Source organism: Artibeus jamaicensis, unplaced genomic scaffold (genome assembly GCF_021234435.1).
Source record: "Artibeus jamaicensis isolate MK-2021 breed Jamaican fruit bat unplaced genomic scaffold, CSHL_Jam_final contig_777, whole genome shotgun sequence".
Lineage (NCBI taxonomy): Eukaryota > Metazoa > Chordata > Mammalia > Chiroptera > Phyllostomidae > Artibeus > Artibeus jamaicensis.
In genome coordinates this window covers 1,743,775-1,761,628 of record NW_026521966.1, presented here as the reverse complement: position 1 = coordinate 1,761,628, position 17,854 = coordinate 1,743,775, and the positions used below count along the sequence as shown (strand labels likewise).

At 56.6% G+C, this 17,854-nt stretch overlaps 1 protein-coding gene across 4 annotated transcripts in view; it reads left to right on the top strand.

The window, feature by feature from the left end:
- The window catches only part of PITPNM3 (PITPNM family member 3), an 85,600-nt gene that overhangs the window by 43,315 nt on the left and 24,431 nt on the right, over window positions 1-17,854 (top strand). For all 4 annotated transcript variants that reach the window (XM_037126744.2, XM_037126743.2, XM_053672620.1 and 1 more), the window contains 3 exons: window positions 13,677-13,753; window positions 14,196-14,431; window positions 17,389-17,578. In XM_037126744.2, coding sequence (XP_036982639.2) covers window positions 13,677-13,753; window positions 14,196-14,431; window positions 17,389-17,578 — 503 coding nt within the window. The remainder of the gene's footprint in view (window positions 1-13,676; window positions 13,754-14,195; window positions 14,432-17,388; window positions 17,579-17,854) is intronic.

Genomic DNA, 17,854 nt, shown 5'->3' with positions numbered 1-17,854 from the left:
AAGGCTCTTTCTGAGTTTTTGTCTCTTAAAAATAACCAGCTTAAAATAATCAATATCCCAAAAGGTATATTTTGGGGTGGCAAACTCTGCTTTTCCTCAGGGGGCCCAGCCCGCTCTGCCCGCCCCCTCCCCCCAGGTGGGGGAGGCCTTCCTGTGAGCTCTCTGTCCCTCTGGTGCAGGAGGGCCACCCGCCCCGCCAGCCTCCCCGGGCCTGGCCTCAGCGCTGAGTAGGTGCTCAGGCCTCCTAAGGAGCTTTCTCTGTGTCGAAGATCCAGTGGTGACTCAAGACAAAGCCCCTCAGGGGCTGGAAGGCAGGACTGTCGGTGCCCCGGGCATCGCCCCGGTGCAGGGCACAGGCTGCAGGCACACTGTGTCCTTGTGGGGGGGGGGGGCTGTGTTCAAACGTGCAGTGCCCTGGGATTTCAATCCATAGCAGCGACTGAGTGGCAAATCACAGAGACCAATGCCATTGAAGAAATTTATTATGTACAGTTCCCAAGTGGAGGGGACACGCCCTGCCATGCAGGGCCCCGGGGAAGCGTGAGGTTTGGTCAGCAGACAGAGGAGTGAGGGGAAAATCAGAGCCTTCGTTGTGTTTTCCAAGGGAAAGGAAGGTTGGGGAGAGGAAACTGCTTGGCACTGGCTAGTTGGGATGACCCTGAGGCTCCGGCCTGCAGGGGTGGTAGTCTCTAGTTGTCAGATGCCTGGCCCTGGGTGATTTAGGGCAACTTGGCTTGGCCTGGGAGAGTCAGATAAAGGAGGTGAATTGGTCAGTTCGCATATGAAAGATGAAGTCCAAGTTTATTGCCTCTAGGAAATAGCATGCTCTGGGAGGGGCAGGCTCCCCTTGGCCAGCTAGGTGTCCCCACGATGCCAAAACAACATAAAATTTAAAAATGTGGTTAATACAGGGGTGTCGGGAAAGGAGCCCAGATAATCCCTCTGGAAACTCTGGGAGCTGCAGCCTCAGCGGGGAAACAGCCGCCGTTCCCACGGGGCCGAGCCACCACTCCGTTTGCCACAGGCATGACTGAACTTGACCAGGTGTCTGGTGTCTTCTGGAGCTGGCTGAAAAAAAAAGCCTGTTTAGGTAGAGGCAAACTGTTTGTGTTTTTTTCACCATGGGTACGGATTTTAGTTAGGATTATGTTGCTTAAGGGTATTCTTATTTAGTAAAGAGTAACAGTAGGAGTGTGGAAGAGTTCTGGAGCCTCGGCGCTCACGAGTCAACGGTCCCCAGGACAGACCCATTTTCAGCGGTGAATGCCGAGCGCACTTGTCAGGAAGACCGCTTTTTATTCCTGCCTGCAAACCGTACATTCAAATATTGTCTTCTATGAAGTGATGGTGGTAATTGATGCTGATTTGTTTATTTTTATTCCAAAATTGGTAAAAATAAAATTCTGTAACCCCTAATAAAAACAGAGTAACAGCCACGCCTGATGTTAATAATGGGATTTACTCTTTACAGTCACATCCCTGGAGACCATCCCGATATTCCCCCTTGGTTTTCAAAACCTCACTAAAAACAAGGTGGGAGGCCATACAAATTGCCCTGGGGGAGTCAGAAATCGCTGGGCCTGGGTAAACTCCGACAGCATGAAATCTCATGCCATCTGGGCTCTGCCGGTGTCAGGCTTGGGGATGAGGCCTGCTCCTTCCTTTACTTGCTGTGCCACTTTGGGCAAGTTACCCCTTGTCTCTGAGCCTCGGTCTGCTCTGCTGTGGAGGGATGACCGTAATGGCTACTTCCTAGACTGGCTGAGGCGGCAGAGATCGTGTATGTGGTGCCAAGATCTGCACTTCTCACGGAGGAAGCATTTAATGGTCTCACTTATTATTGGCTTTTGGATGAGACCTGGGGACTGGAACTCCTGGCTCAGGTGTGGGGGTGAATCTCGTCACCTCACAGAGCTTGGTCTTTTCTACACTCGGCTGCTGCTGTGGCTGCGGCTGTCTCCGGGGTCACTGTCAGAGGTGTTTCTTCAGGAGCCCGAGTCCCCAGGGAACCCTTCTGAACTGGCCACAGGAGTTGGGGGTGCCGGGGAGGAGGCCTTCCCCGGTCCATCTGCAGGGCCTTGGCGGGGGGGGGGGGGGGTCGTCCTGGAATCCTCCCTCCTTTGTGGCTGTCAGGTAGTCCCAGCTCTCATCTCGCAACTGCTTGGGCTTTCTGTTTGAAACCAGAGTGGAGAAAGTGTGGGGAGCTATTGCATGTGGGGGGCTGGGTAGCAGGCCTAGGAGAGAAAGGGCCAGGTGGGGGTGGTCAGGAGACCTGGGTCCCTCCCACTGACTTGCTGTGCAGCCTGGGCCCCTGCCTGTGGCCCAGCCCGTCTGGCTTGTACTTGGAGCCCCTTCTAGCTGCTCTGGTGTTTTGGCGCTACCTCTTTGTCTCCTGCTTTCCTTGGTCTGCATGTCTTTCTGTCCAGCTCTGATGCTGCTCCACAGCATAGCAAACATTTACAGAGCACTTCCAGCCACTGCCGCAGTGCTGGGTGCTGCCGCGGTGCTGGGCGCAGGCACTGGAGGAACTCCGCACCTGCTTCTCCAACCTCGCTCCTGTCCCTCCATCCGAAGCAAATGGTACCATTTTCCACAAACTCAAACTAGACATGTGGGGTAGTACTAGACTTCTCTATTTCTGTCACCTTCCAGAGCCAGATCAGACCCCTGAGAGTATCCACTGTACCTCCAGCAGACCTCAGTGCCTCCGCTGCTCTCTACCCCCATGCCTCCTGTAGTTGAGGCCATTATCTTCTCTCTCCCAGACGGGCTGCATGCTGCCCTCCCTGCCTCCAGTCTCCACCACTCCGGTGCTTCCTCCAGTGTCAGAGAGACCTTCACAGGAGTCAGATTTGTCCTTGTGGTCTCCAGCTGCCCCGCTGGGATCGTTCTCCAGGACAGGATGAATCTGACCCACCTGTTCACTAGCCCACTGGCTCTCCCCCCTTGCTGTCCACACCGGCTTCTAGAAGGAGCATGGAGACTCTAAGCACCGTTTTCTCATAAGCTAATTGGGAAGCTTGAGCATTCCGTCCATCCCTATGGAGGGGACCCACGCGGCCCCCTTTGCAGAACATTGTAGGAAGGACTTGGGTTTCCAAGTTGCTCAGTGGTGCAGTAGCTCTCCTTCCTGGGCCCCCCAGGCCCAGCTCCAGGGAGGAGCATGACTCTCCCGGGAGACTTGTGGCTGCCTCACTGTCCCCTTCTCGTCACAGCAGCCCTACCGTGTGCAGGTCCCTCTGACTTCCACAATGACCTGGGAGCTGGGAAGGGCTACAGCCTTCACAAGCACATCAGGAGGAGAAAAGGAAGACCCGGAGTGAGCAGCCTCCTGGGGAGGGTGCGCAGACCCGGTCTCTTTGCTCCTCCATCTCCAGACCTTGGTCCCATGCTGGTCTGAGCTCCCACTTTCCTGCAGTTTCTCCTTTCCTTGGCCACCCAGGCACCTGGGGAGGTGCCCCTTTGTCCCCCGTGTCATGCAGGTGCCCAGGTCCACTCCACCCCCGAACACCCTGGGGTCCAGAATGTGCACAGGAAAGTAAGAACTGAAGGGGCTTCTCCTGTCTCACCCCCACCTGATGGGGGAGCTTCCAGGAGAGGGGCACTTACTCTGGGCCGGCCCAGCCAGTGCGGAGTATGTGACCTGACACGGGGGGCCCACCTCCTGTCTGCCAAATGGCTTTTCCGGGGCCAGTACCTGACTTGGGGGTGGGGGGGTGGAGGCAGCAGGCAGCTGCCGAGAGTGTGGGAAGGGTCGGCCCGATGGCTAAGGCTGCTCATTAGAGTGGGGTGCTCAGTGGGACTCTGAACTCTCTCTTGTCCCAAGACCAAGACCCAACAATGGTGCAGACTGAGTCCCGATGGTTCCAGACTGAGCCCGGACCTTCATCCCCACCGAGTGGCTCACCTTGCCACCCGTGGAGCCCTGATTTGTCCCAGGCTGTGTCCTGACTCCAGCCCCAGGCCCTGGACCGAGCTCTGCTTCTTGACCAAATTAACTGTCAGACAAACATGTGGTTGTCCCCAAGGGAAACAGAGAGAAGATGGAGGTGCTCAGCATCATGTACCCCATTGTGGGGCTGTGATTCGACCCCTTGTCCCACTGCCTTCGGTCGGTGACCGGGGCTGTGAATGTCCAGCCATGGACAGGCTTCCTTCCTGCACACGCTGAGCCCTGTGCCTCCCTAGGGGCAGTGTGGGGACAGTGCCCTCACAGGGACGGTGCTGAGCCCCTGGCCCACAGCTGGCCTCCCTGCTCCTCTGCCTGGTAACTGGTGTCTTTTCCCGGCCTGTGTGGGCAGCTTGCTGAGCACAGCTGCAGACGAGCTATATTTAGCCAGCTTTAATGAGCTCAGGATGGCAGACGTCTGCCTTGGGAGCACTTTTCTTGCGTGTGTGTGCGTATGTCTATGCTTGGCACGGCCCGTTCTAGTGTGTATGTGCATGTGTGCCTGTGCATGTGTGTGTGTGCATTAGCGTGTATGTCAATGCCTCAGTGTATGCATGCACATGAAGGTGCGTGTGTGTCTATGTGAGTCTATCCGTGCAGTGCCTGTGCTCTGCTGGGGACATGTACAGCTTCTGACACTCACAGGGGTGCAGAATGGAAACACATTATTTGTTCATTTATCCATTTGTTTGAAAAGTGTTTAATGAGTATCTTTTACATGCCAGCACCTTGACAGGCTCTGGGAATACAATGCAGCAGAAAGAGCTGCGGCCTTCACTCTCCCAGGTTCCCCTTGGGGTGCCTCCCCCCGGCCAAGCCCAGCCCAAAGCAGGGGAGTCTCTACCTCAGGCCCTCACTGGGCTGGGAGGTGTAGGAGGGTCTGGAGAGGCAAATGGAGATCATCCTGTACAATTCACTGCTTACCCATTAAGGACCTTTCCTTCGTTTTTCTAGACTTCAATTTATAATTTTCTCTCTGGTTACCCATGCAGCTATGCACGTGAACTCCCCACCTGTGGTCCCAGGGGCTTCTCAAAGCCCTGGGCTCTTCCCCAGCACCTGCAGGGGGTCAGTGTGTACCCTGGTGCAGGGGTGTGCCCTCGTGAGCACCGAGCATCTGGGCCCCAGCCTGGGGGTCCCTTCTGTCCTGGTTTGCAGCTCTTGGGCCAGAGGGTGGCCAGGCCCCCTGAAGTTGTCCGTCTTCCTGGAGTTGCGATGGCACCCCAAGTTGGGAGGGTGCCCCGCATTGGTCTCTGTCTTCCTCTCAGTCTAGGGTGGAGGTAGGGATTTCTTTTCAGCTTAAGAGAATCCCTATTCCCTCAAATCCTTTTCTTCCGGGAATAAAGGTGCTTTTGGAAACAAAAACCAGGGAGCTCTGCCCAAATCTCCCACGGAGGCAAAGAATCCAGAGCCAGGAGAAAATTGATACCTCAGGGAAAAAATCACCCTGCCACACGCCCACCGAAGAAGTTCTGAGTTTTAATCTGTCTTTGGGTAGGTAACACAGGTGCGTGGTATAGCACTTAAAGGAACGAAGGGTGAGGCGCGTGCCTTCTCCTCCCGTCCTCCAGCTCCCCCCGCCTCTCTCCCCGGAAGCAGAGGTTATGACGAGTTTCTTAGAGACCACTCCAGAAATATTCCCTGCGTGCGGGAACATCTCCATAAATATTCATTTGTCTATATTTTTATGTACACCCCACACAGATGGGAGCAGACGGTGCATTCCACCTTGCTTCCCTCAGATGAACAACACTGGGGTTATCTTACTGTCTCAGCGCACCCAGAGGCCTGGGCCTTCGCAGCGGTCAAGTCTCACTGCAGTGTCTTCCAGCAGCGAGCTCCCCTGTTGGCAAGCACTGAGGTCTGCTTTCTGGCCTTTGTCTATATTATCAATACACTGTGGCAATGGTCAGCATTGTACATATGTCATTATGCACGTGGACTTGAACTTGCTGGGTCCAGGGCATTTGGTATTTTGAATGGCATCGTCAACTTGCCCTCCCCAGAGGTTGGACTGGTTCTCGCTCTCACCGCAATGAATGAGGAGGGTTGTTTTCTCACACCCCGGGTAGCGTGGGTTTGATCATCGCTAGTCTGAGAAGTGAAAAAAAGGGTGTTTTAGAGTAATTTCAGTGAGCGTTCCTCTAGTTAAGGGTTCCAAGGTTGAGTACAACTTCCTGTATATTTAAGAGCCGTTCCCAACCCCTCTTCATTTGGAACCCACGTCCCACTTCTGGAAACCACATTCGTTTTGAGGGGTTACTAGGGTGAGAGGCAATGTGTGGGTTGGAGTGGATTATTGTATTTCTTCGTTTTTATTCCAGCTTCCAGGCAGAGCCAGGGTGGGCTTGACAGAGGTCCCCTGGTGGGCAGGCCAAAAGGTCCAAGCAGGTTCTTGTTCCTGATAACAGCCTCTGTCCCTCTGTGGTCCCTGCCACTCTGCAGGGCAGGCGGTGGTGTGGAAGCATTTGAAAGAGTGCTGGCAACACCCTCGTCTAATACCTCATCTTTGTGGGCACTGCTGCAGGAGGGTGAAAGAGCCCTGGCCTAGTGACCTGGCTGAAGTCCCTCTTCCTCACCTACATATAGAGATAAATCACTTAACCTTTCTAAGCCTCAGTTTTCTCATCTGTAAAATGGGGAGAGCACTCTGGCCTCTCGGGATACATGTGAAGATTGCCCGAGACACTGGATGATGATTAGAAACTCAGGACAGGTCTTGGGAGGGCTGCCTTTACTACAGAAGAGTCACCAGACCAGGAGGTGCCAAGCCCTTGTGGCATCACAGTGCAGTGCGGGGTGGGGGGGGTCCTGCAGCTGAATCGAATCTCTGGACCCTTCAGTGGACCTGATGGAAGGTGGTGCTATTCCTGATCTGAGCTGGCGTCCAGGGGAAGCTGCTCCCGGGAACTCTCCTGATGCTCACTGTGGGTGGCCGGTGGGTTTTCGAGAGGCAGGACCGGGGCTCAAATCCTGGCAAGGGTCAGGCCTTAGTCTGTGTCTCTGTGGAGGGCTCATTGACTCACTGGGGTTTTGGCCTCTTAGCCAGGTAAGTCCAGGCTGACCTGATTGGATGTTGACACTGAAAGGGTTAAGGAGCCAGGGGAGGGGCCTCAGCCTCTAGATCCCCCAAGCCCTGTTGGAAATTCCTGCCTTAGCCTCCCTGCTGAGTGGCAACTTACATAACTTGCTTGTATAACCTGGTGAAGGAGAACTCCCTGCCTTCTCCAGGCCGGTGGGTTATCCTGGAGCTGTTGGAAACATTTCCTAGGTTGTGTTGAAACTTGTAACTTTCCAGACACCATCCCACACCCATTTATCCTGGCTGTGCTCTGTGCTCCTGTGACCTGAGCAAAGCCCTGCAGGGATCTGCAGGCAGCTACCATGGCCCCGGGAGCCTGCTTTTCTCCAGGCTGGGCCCCCTTCCATACCTTCCTGCCCCATTACTGGTCTTCACAAACACCCTCAAAGTGGCCTGAGGTGCAGAACAGAGCAGGAATGTCTCCTCCTTATTCCAAACAAAAGTCTCTAGTGCATGCAGCCCTAAAGGCCGAGAGGTACCTTTGGCAGCCCTATTGCCCTAGCTTAGGCTGTCGGCAGCCTTTGGTCATGTGTCTGAGGTGTTTGTCACGTGACTTGACCTGGATCATGTGACCTGAGGCACCTCCTGGGGATCCTTGAGGTATGCTATATCTGAGTCATCTTGGTGTTCTCAGCCCTGACACTAATTTGGGCAATAATCAATAGAGTAGGAATTGGCAAGTGATGCCGAGATTTCTTTTTTTAGCTCAAACCCAGGATTGTAAGTCACTCAGTGTGTTTTGCGTGTATTTGTTCCTCGCACAAGCCTTTCTTTTCCTTTTCACATTCCCTCATTAACCTGTCAGCTCTGAGAGGGCAGGACAACGTTTTGCTTGTAGTGTTCACAGGCAGTAAAGTAGGGGCTGTGCTGGTTTAAACATGTTCCTGTCGTCACTGTGACATGTGCTTGTATTGTATATTCAATAGATACATTCATAAAAAGTGTTAAAGTATGTACGAATGTGGGCTCACTGGAGAAAATTTGGAAAATAGAGACCAATAGAAGGTTTTAAAAAGGTATCCTCTATGGTCCTATCATTTAGAGAAAACTACTCAGTGAATATTTGGTGTGTTTCCTTCAAATATACAGGCCCAGCCCCCTACCTCTGGACTTAGCTTGCTGGTTTTCACCAGGGGGTGGCTGGGCCACCGTGGAGAAGGGTGATGAACTGGGTGACGGCTTTTTGGTCGTGCTCTGGGGCAGGGACTGCAGATTGGGCTCCTGAAGAACATTTTATGGGCTCAAAGAGTTCCCTGTTTTTAAAAAGTTTTGAAACAGTCAGACGAGGCCCTGTCCTTCCCCTGCTTCAGGCCATGCTGCCCGCGTCCCGTCCTTGTGCTGCCCAGTCATGAACTGGTACCCTCGAGCTGCTGCGAGGGCTGTGCATTCCCTCCTAGTCTGTCGTTCTGCTGGCGTCTCCCTCCTCCCCAGGCCCTTGGTGCCCTGAGCCCTCGGTGCTTCCTCAAGTTCCCAGGCCAGTGACCCTACTCGACAGGCACTGAAGCGGGGCTGGCTAGATACATTGCGAGTGAAGCTATCAGAGCTCGCTCCTTTCTTTGCCAAGGACTCCCCAAACCCGTGTTTGTGAATTTGCACCAGGACTTGCATGGACATTGACGCCAAGCTCCCTGGTTGGAACCGACTGCTTTGAAATCCAGGTACCTTTTGCGACCTGCAGTTTCCTGGCTCCTCCTTCTCTGGCCATAGCCCTCAAAGACTCTTGCAGGTCTGCGCAGGCCCGAGGGATGGTGCTGCGGGGCATGGAGGCTGGAACTTATGCAGGACAGGGTCTCCTCCTGCCTGGATCTGAGAATCTCCCACTGCCCGATTCAGCAGAGGGAATGTAGGCCAACCCCTTACTCCGCAGTGGTGCAGAGAGGCTGTCCAAGGTCACCCTCTGCCTTGGGTCTTCATTTCCCACCGTGTGACTCCTCCCATGGCCCACCTCCTCCAGTGCGTATGCCCTTCTCTGTGTGGGTTTACGTGGGGGCTCTGAGACCCCTGCTTGCTGCTGAGTGAGGCTCTAGATCTTCCCAGATCTTCCCAGGTATGTCTCTCACTTCCCACATCAGACCAGTATAGCAAAGTCATTGGGTTCAAGCACGAGATGTATGTCTGCACCAGGGCCTGTGCTCCCGCCTGGTCCCAGAGGATTGGACACTTCTGTCGGTACTGCCCAGGGCACGCCCCACGGCCTCAAGCTGGGCCCAGCTCTGCTCGGTTGACCCCGGTGGGGACGAATGGAGATGGGGGTGCCGCTGCAGGGGCTGGTAATGTGGAGGGTGATACTGAGTGATCAGTTTCAGCTAGGGGGGACCCCTGCATCCACCCCTCCTGCGTCCTGGCAGCAGCTGGCAAGACAGAATAGAGACCGCCACACCAGGTGACTCTGCTGAGGGTGCGTGGGTGATGACCTTGGCTTTTGTCTCCAGAGCAGTGTGGTGCATCAGTAATTAAGAGGGATGATCATGATTTGTGCCTTTCCAAGGTGGTGATTAAGCAAAAATAGCCTCCATTCTTCAGTTGCCAGGAGGAGCCATGGCGCTCCGGGTGGGCCACCCGGGCCCGTGCCGGGACTGGCAGGGGCGCTGGAAGCAGGCACTGTGGTAGCTGGCCTGCCTCAAAGTTTGTCACAAAACGTTGTCACAAAAACAGCTGTGGGCTCCCCCATCCTGTATTATCTGGGCGTGACAGGGACCAACCTGAATAGGGTTACTCAGACAGAAATGAACAGGAAGCGGGCCTGGTATGTGGCTCCCCACCAACCAGGACCCCTGCCAGTGGATCTCGTCACCAGAGGCTCATGGGGGCCTGTAGACATGGAGCCACCAAGTGCAGGCCAAGCTGTTCCAGAATTCCCAGAGGTTCCCTGATACGGTTTCTGCGGGGACGTCTAAGAAACGTGCTTCCCAAGGGTGAGGCCCCCCAGAACCGCCTGCTCCCGGGGCATTGGCCGCAGAGAGCTGTCTCACAGTCGCTGAGCCCTGGGTCTTCACTTGCAGTGAGTTGTCATCAAAATGCCACACAAAGCCCCAACAGCCCCAACCCTGCTCCCAGGAGGCCACAGTCTGATGGGGAAATTGACAAGTCACCTCCCAGCAGGGAGCCAGGCCCTGCGCAGCGTGCTGTGGGGTAACCATCTCTAAGGAAGTAGATCTGAGAAGGCTTTCCAGAGGTGGTGACGGCTGAGCAGGGTTTTGAAGGACAGGTGGGAATTTGCCGGTCTGCGAAGGGAGGAAGGGCTTAGCAGGCAGAGGGCTCAGGATGAGTAAGGGCACAGAGGAGTGGAAGAGTAATGTCTTGTGGATGAGTCAGAGCCGTGGCCTTAGTCGTTGAGGTGATGATGTCTGGTGCTTGGAGAGCAGGGCCCTTGTGGGCATGGCGCCTGCGGGAGCCCCCTAGGCTGCCTCTCTGCTTGTCTATGGAGGGTCCAGCCAAGACCAGAGAGTACCTTTCAGTGGGGCAACTTGGTCCTGTCAGTTAACTCTCTAGGGGCCAGAATCTAGATCTGGCTGGCTAGGGCTCCCCTCTTCCCTTTCCCAGCGCAAAGCATCTCTGGCTTTTGTTCACTGAAAGGAAGCAAGGCTCCTCCCCAAACAGCACAGGAGGCCAGACCCTTCCCTCTGCTAGGGAAGGGGGAAGGGGTGCTGAGGACACCCTGCCAGTCTCCCATCCCCACTGAGCCAGGAGCTGCTTCAGCATAACTTATGGCCAGGATACAGCCCTTGTTCACTGATTTGATGCCCAGAGCATCGCGCAGGCCCCTGGGAAACTGGCCGCAGGTGGATTAAGGATGTGGGGGCTCCTTGGTCTGTGTAATCAGAGGGGGTGCAGGATGAGGCCCCCACCTAATGGAGGGCTTGGTGCCCGGGAGATGGCAGGACCCACATGTCTTCCCTGCAACTTATTTATAGCCTTGCTATGGTAATTTGTGGCAATCACAGTATTTAATCCTGTAATCACGCTGCGAGCAGGCTCCCCGGTGCAAGTAGGCACCCAGCCCAGCGAGGCCGGGGAGCCTGCCAGGGCTGAGAGAGGACTTGGGGACAGGGCCGGAGAGTGTGGAAGCGGCAATGTCCCCAGCAGCCTTGGGCCAAATATTATCATCTGTGGCCCTGTGTCCCTCAGTGTACCCTGGATGATGATGAAGAGGAGGAGAAGGAGGAGGAGGGTGAAGATAATACTTATATAGTGTCTACTATGTTCCAGGTCCCATTCTAAGCCCTCCCTATATATGAACTCATTTATTCTCATCACCATTCCAAGAGGTGGCTGCGGTAGTTATCCCCATATTCCAGATGGGGATACAGAGCTGCAGATAGCTGATAAGAGCCACAATTTGAACTCAGGCATTCTGGCTCCAAAGTCCCTGGTTGGTACTTGGTCCCTCTGAGCCCCAGAAGTCAGGGGCCTTCCTGGCTCCGGATCCACGGACACGGCCCTGCCAGCTCTGGGTTCTCCTGGCCCACCAGCCCCGCAGCAGCACACGCAAAGCCCTGCTCGGCTTCCCTCCTGGACGCTCACTTTCCTGCTTGCCACCTGGTCTCCATGGCAGACCTGGACTTCAGTCTATTAGAGGTCCCTCATCAATCTGCCCTGTTTCTTCTGCAGAATGAGGATTTTTGTGTCCAGTTCCCCAGGAAGCTGCGGAGGTCGGGCGGATAAGGGAGCACTTTGTCAAGCATTGTCTTCTGTTGAGTGTGGGGCACTCTTACCTGGTCCCTGTGCCAGCTCACCAGTCTGCTCATCTGTGTTGCCTGGGCCCAGTGACTTAGGTTGTGTGGGCCTCGGTTTTCTCATTTGTAAAATGGGGTTAATAACAAGAGGACCAACACTCAGAGGCTTCTTGTGGGGACCAGATGAGAGGACACCTGTGCAGCACGTAGTGCCCGGGACACGTGCACTCAGTAAAATGGAGCCATCTGTTGTTGTTTATTTGGATCCTGCCCTGAGGGCAGGGCCTCTTCTAGCCAAGTCCAAGGCAAGGCCTACAGGATGTCAGCAGCAAGGCAGAAAGCCTGGGCTGCTGGAAGGAGAATTGGGAAGTGCTGGGCAGAGCCAGGCCTCAGTACAAGTTTTCCCTCTTCCTCCTCCAAGCCAGAGTCCTCCATCACTCAGGAAACGATTTCCTGTCTGTGTGGGAAGCAGCTGCGAGTTTATCAAGCAGTTACCCTTAGACCAGGGTTGTGTCTGTGAGGACAGACGGTTTCAGAGATGCGCCCCCCTGCTGAGGAAAGCTTCTCACTCGGAATTCCTTCAGAGGCACCCTCCCCTGGGGTCAGCAGTGGCCGAGGGCTGTAGACTCAGGCACCCGTGGGCCAGGGCTCCCACCCACACCTACTGCAGGGTTGCCTGCAAAGCCTGTTGGGAGAACCCTCTCCCAGTGGGCTTGCTGGCAGGGTGCAGCGGGCACCTGGCAGGGGGTGGGTGTGAAGTGAGAAGAAGGAAAGGGCCATCCTCACCTGGAACTGGCTGCTTTAAGAGATGAGTTCCCTGTCACTGCAGGCAAACAAGTGTTTTACAGTGTAGCTGTGAGGTTTAGCCACACAGAGAAAGTGGTACCCTTCTCATGGGCAAAGAGGAGAGGAAGCAAGGTCAGCTCAGCTGAAGGGTTCCTCACTTTCTCATGGTGGCAGCATCATTGGGTAGGCAGTGGGGGGCCATCAAGTGTCTTTGGGGTCTCTCTCCATCCGAGAGTCCAAAGCGGCCTTGCATCACCTGGTCCAAGTTCAAGTCCTGAGCTGTTGCTTGACCTAGGTCCCGGCTGCTGCTGGGGCTGCCAGGTCCCAGAGAGGAAGCCTCTGGCCATAGGTTTTCTGTGGTGGGAGAAAACTCATCATCTTTGATGACAGGCCAGGTATTAGATCGGGGTCAATAAGCTTTTCTTTAAAGGGCCAGATAGTAAATATTTTAGGCTTTGTGGGCTATAAAAAGTCTCTGTGATGCATAAGCAGCCACAGATAATGCGTAAATGAATGGGCATGGCTGTGTTCCAATAAAACTTTATTTACAGAAACAGGCAGTGGGCCAGATCTGGTCCATGACTGTAGTGTCTGTGTTGAAAGAATATGAGCTCAGGGAGGGTTGGATGCCAAGAAGCACTTCCTGGAGGTGGAGGCGGTGAGCCCAGGCAGCTGAGAGAAGCGAGAAGAGCATTTCTGGCAGCTGGCTGGCCTCGCCCCAGGGCTCGAGGGGGATGAGTGATGAGGAGTGCGGTCCCAATGCCCGCCGTACCGCTGAGGGCCCACCTTCCCCTGGATGGGGTGCCTGTAATTCAGAGCCTCGCTATGTCTGATATCTCGTAAACATATTGAGTGATTTTTTTAAAATCTGGCAACTGTAGTTGTTGGATGCTTGGCCCAAATTTCTCCCATTACTGGAGGTGGAAGCCGTTCGACGACCCTTGTACTGTGGCCACTGTTGAAGGGAAGCAGGACCGGTCCTTTCTAGGATGCGCCTGCTGGCCCCCAGGACCGCATCCCTGATGGCCTCATCCCGCATGTCTTCTTTTTTTAGGCGGAGAAAGGGTTTCACGTGGCTGAGTCTGGAGGCAAGGGCCCGGCCGGGTGCCTCCACAGCTCTAGAAGCTGTCGTTTTGTGGGCCGTGCTTCTCGCCAGCTGAGTTCCCCTCTGTTCCCACCACAGGAGAGCTGTACCGAGTTTCCTTGAGAAGACAGAAGTTCCCGGCCCAGGGCAGCATTGAGATCCACGAGGACAATGAGGTGGGCTGGCTTCCCGGGGTCGTGGGGGCCCCTGCTGCGCTCAGGGTTTTAGGAAGAGCCCGGGGTGGGCAGGCTGTCTGGTTTCCATCCAGCTCCTCCTCTGACTTGCTGTGTGACCCTGGGCAGCGTCCGGTCCTGCTCTGGGCTTCTGGCTCCCATAGGAACAAGGAGGGCCTCTTGGGACCCCTCCTGCTGGGACACTGAGGGGCTTCCCTCCTGGCAGTCTGTGTCCCCATTCCAAATGCACAGGAGGTCCCAGCCCATGGGGGCTGAAGAGGTCCCCAAGGCTGGGCATGGTACCTGCTTCTCTGGCCACATCGTGTGAGTGTGTGTGTGTGTGTGTGAGTGTATGTGTGTGTGTGTGAGATTCACTGTGCTGCTCCTCCCCCACCCTATCTCCCTGCTGCCTGGGTCTTTCTGTCCCCGCTGGCGTCCCTTCCAGGAAGTCGGCCCTCAGCGCTCCTGCAAGACGCACGTCCTGCTGCTGGTGCTGCACGGGGGGAACATCCTGGACACCGGCTCGGGGGACCCATCCTGTAAGGCTGCCGACATCCGCACCTTCAGCTCCGTGCTGGAGAAGGTCACGCGTGCCCACTTCCCTGCGGCCCTGGGTCACATCCTTATCAAGTTTGTCCCCTGTCCTGCCATCTGCTCTGAGGCTTTCTCACTGGTCTCCAAGTGAGTCCCTTTCTGTTTGCTGGGCCTGAAGGGCACTGGTGGTCGGGGCACTAGGTGGAGGGACTGTTCCTGCCGTATGGGCACCTGGTGGGTAGGGGCGTACCTGTCCCGCCTCTCTGACCTTGAGTGTCACCGGTGGGAAGTGGTCAGCAAGACGTCACCAGCACTGTGCCCTGAGTTCTCCCCGGCCTGGGACCAGGTGGTGCCCGGCCCCTGTGGCAGCTCAGATCCACTTCAGTGCTCAGAGGCCCTGGTCTCGCTGGTCCAGGTGAGGGAGCTGGGGCCCTGCGGGATGAGTGGGGTTTTCTCCAGGGTTATCCAGCAACTGGCGCCAGGGGTCCCGCCCGGGCAGCCTCACTCCCAGGCCACATGATTATGGCCCAGGAGGCCAGTGTGCTCCGACGGAGCTGGCACAGGGTGCTGAGGACACTCGGGGCCCAGGAGGCTTCCCGGAGCAGTGACGTGGTGTGTGCTGCGAGAGTAGCAGAATGAGGTGAAGTATGTGTCAGCCTGGATCTGAGCTCTGGCTGTGCAGCCTGGGGGCAGCTATGTAGCCCTCCCCTCTGTTTCCTTGTCGGTGAACACTCAGGAGGTAACCGCCTCCTAGAGGGTTTTGTGGGGTTTTTTTTTGAGGATTCTGGGTGCTAGCCTATGGGAAGCACCTGGCATAGCGTGGGGCACAGAGAAAGCACCTCGTGGGGATTCTCTGTGACACCTCATTGTCCTCACAGGGGAGAAGGTGCTCTCTCCATTGGGGGACAGGGCTGGGGAGGGAGGTGTTCCTGGTTTCCAGTGGAGAACCTGGATGTCAGGGGTGAGGCAGCATGCTTACCACGTCCGGGTTCTCCATCCAAACCTGCCCTGGTCCCTGTGGGGGTTAACTGGGAGACCAGGGGCCCCACCAGCACCTGGGGGCCCATGGGAGACCCCACCCACTGCTCCAGGATCAGTGGGCTCTGTGCTCCCCAGGTCCCTGACCTCTTAAAATAGCCGGGAGCCAGAGGGGGATGTCAGGAGCCAGGGGGAGCCCTGGCTGCTCACAGGTAATGAGGGCAAAGGAGGCCCGACCCCTGCAGAGGGTGTGTCTCAGGGAGCCTGCGGCAGACACGGGAAGACTGGAAGCCGGGAACTTTCTGCAGTTAGGGAGGAAAGGGAGGCCAGAGACACCTCTGTCCTGCCCCTCAGTCTCTTTCACGTCGACATTGCCAGAATCTTGAGGCTTCGAAGAGAGGAGCCCTTATCCAGGTGGCGGCTGGGGCAGGGTACACAGGGCGTCCCAGCTGTGGCCATGGACAGGACTCAGCATTGCTGGGGGGGGGGGCAGGTGCAGGAGGCCCATCCTCAGCTTCCTGCTGGGTGGGGGAGCTCAAGTGGAGGGCCCGCCAGGCCTCACTTACTTTTCTGGTCTGTGAAAGGAAGGGTTGCCTCTGCCCAGGGAGCAGAGACCTGCCTGCGGTTTATCTGTGCCCCAGGCCACAGGCAGGACAGATCTCAGTCGGAGCTGGAAGCAAGGAAGGAGGTTAGGTTAGTAGGTCCCCAGCCTGGCTAAGGGCCCAAATGCCAATGGGATTCTTGTTAAACCACAGGGCTGCAGGCCTCACCACTAGGGTGTCTGCACCGGGTGGGGCAGTCTAGGGCCAAACCGCCCTGAATGCCTGCTCTCGTCTGAATTGGGCAGGGTGGGCAGGGCCCTGGAATCTGCTTCTTATCAGGTTGATCTGCTTTGTGTGTCTGCCCTGCAGCAGGATTCGGGAGCTGAGCTGGTGTGGCTCCAGTCCCTTCACACTCCAACAGCCGGAGTCAATTGGGCTCATTCATAATCTGTCTCGGGATCCCCCTAACGCCTGGCCCCCGGGACATCTGACTCCCCGAGCTGGGTCACCCAGTCCAGGCCCGATCTCTAGGAAGATGGATGGCCTGACCACTGAAGGGGACAGCGAGGGGATAGCGGGAAGGCGCGTACTCTCCCCCAGGCAGAGCCTTGCCAGGCCATCCGTCAGCCCTAATCACTGCTGGGAGGGAGCTCTTTCTCCGCTAATTAAAACCTCTCAGCAGCAATGGAGGCCTGTTTCCTCTAATTTGTGCTCTGTGGAGACGAGGAATGGCTGTTAGGCTGGCCTTGAACACCACGAGGTCTCTGTCACCTGCCCAGGGTCCCTGAGCCCTGTCACCTGAGCTTAGGCTGTGGGGAAAGGGCAGGCTCTGGGCAGAGGTTGGGCAGTCTGTCCCCCTGTGGTCCCTCCTGGCCAGCAGGGTCTGATGCCCTAGGGGACACAGGTAGGACGGGTGAGGCGGGCAAAGGGGCAGGCGGCTGGGAGCTGGGCCCTGGTGCGTCTGAGCCACCAGTGGGGAGGCAGGGAAGTGAGGGCGGGGGTGCGTGCAGGGGCTGGACAATCCACGAGTGGTGGGAATGGGACAGGGCAGGCTCTCCTCGTCCTCTCCCGAGCCACAGATCTTCCTGCAAGTCCCCTGAAGGCTCTAGGTCCTGGTCCCAGAAAGACGGGCACGGTGCCCAGCCACAGCTACACGCCTCCTGAGACTGCAGCACCCCTGGCACACCCTCCCCTCCTTCCCACTTTCCCCACGGCCTTCCCTGAGGCCTGGTTCAAGCCCCACCTCCTCTAGGAAGTCCGTCATGACCCCACGTCCCCTCCCTGATCCATACCAGTGGCTTCCCCCACGGTCGGGGTGCTCTTCGGCGCCACGCAGAACAGGGCAGGAGAGAGCTGCTGTCACAGGGACTCCAGAGCCCGCCTTGCGGGCTGGTAGGAGGTGGACACGAGGGAGTCAGCACTGGCTCATCGCCCCATGCCTGTGCTTTGTCTGCTGACTGGGTCCTCAGGAGGGGTCCGGAGCGGACGGCCCAGCTCCCTTTTGCCCAGTCCGAAGGCCCAAACCCTCCCAAACCCACTGCCGTGCTGACCCCAGTGGGGCTCACCTTGGTCCCCTGTCTGCAGCCTGAACCCCTACAGCCACGATGAGAGCTGTCTCAGCAACAGCCAGGACCACGTCCCTCTGGCCGCGCTGCCCCTGTTGGCCATCTCCTCCCCACAGTACCAGGATGCAGTTGTCACCGTCATCGAGCGAGCCAACCAGGCCTACGCAGAGTTCCTCAAGTCTCCTGATGGCATTGGCTTCAGTGGGCAGGTAGGACAGCCTGCTCCCTCCACCTCGTCTTGGCCCCACCTGGAGAGGGGCTTGGATCTGCCCAAAGGATCTGGACCTTTGGATCTAGACCAAAGGATCTAGGCTGTTCAGGATCCATGGTTTCGGAGGCCCAAGGAGGCTTTGGCAATCTTTGGCTTTGTCCTCGTTTTACAGATAGGAAAATGGAGCTCAACATCTCCGTTCTGATTGTCAGCCCAGACTGGCTCCCTGGCCCCCGTCTGACCCCTGACCCTGGCCTGGCTCCTGTCCTTGGGT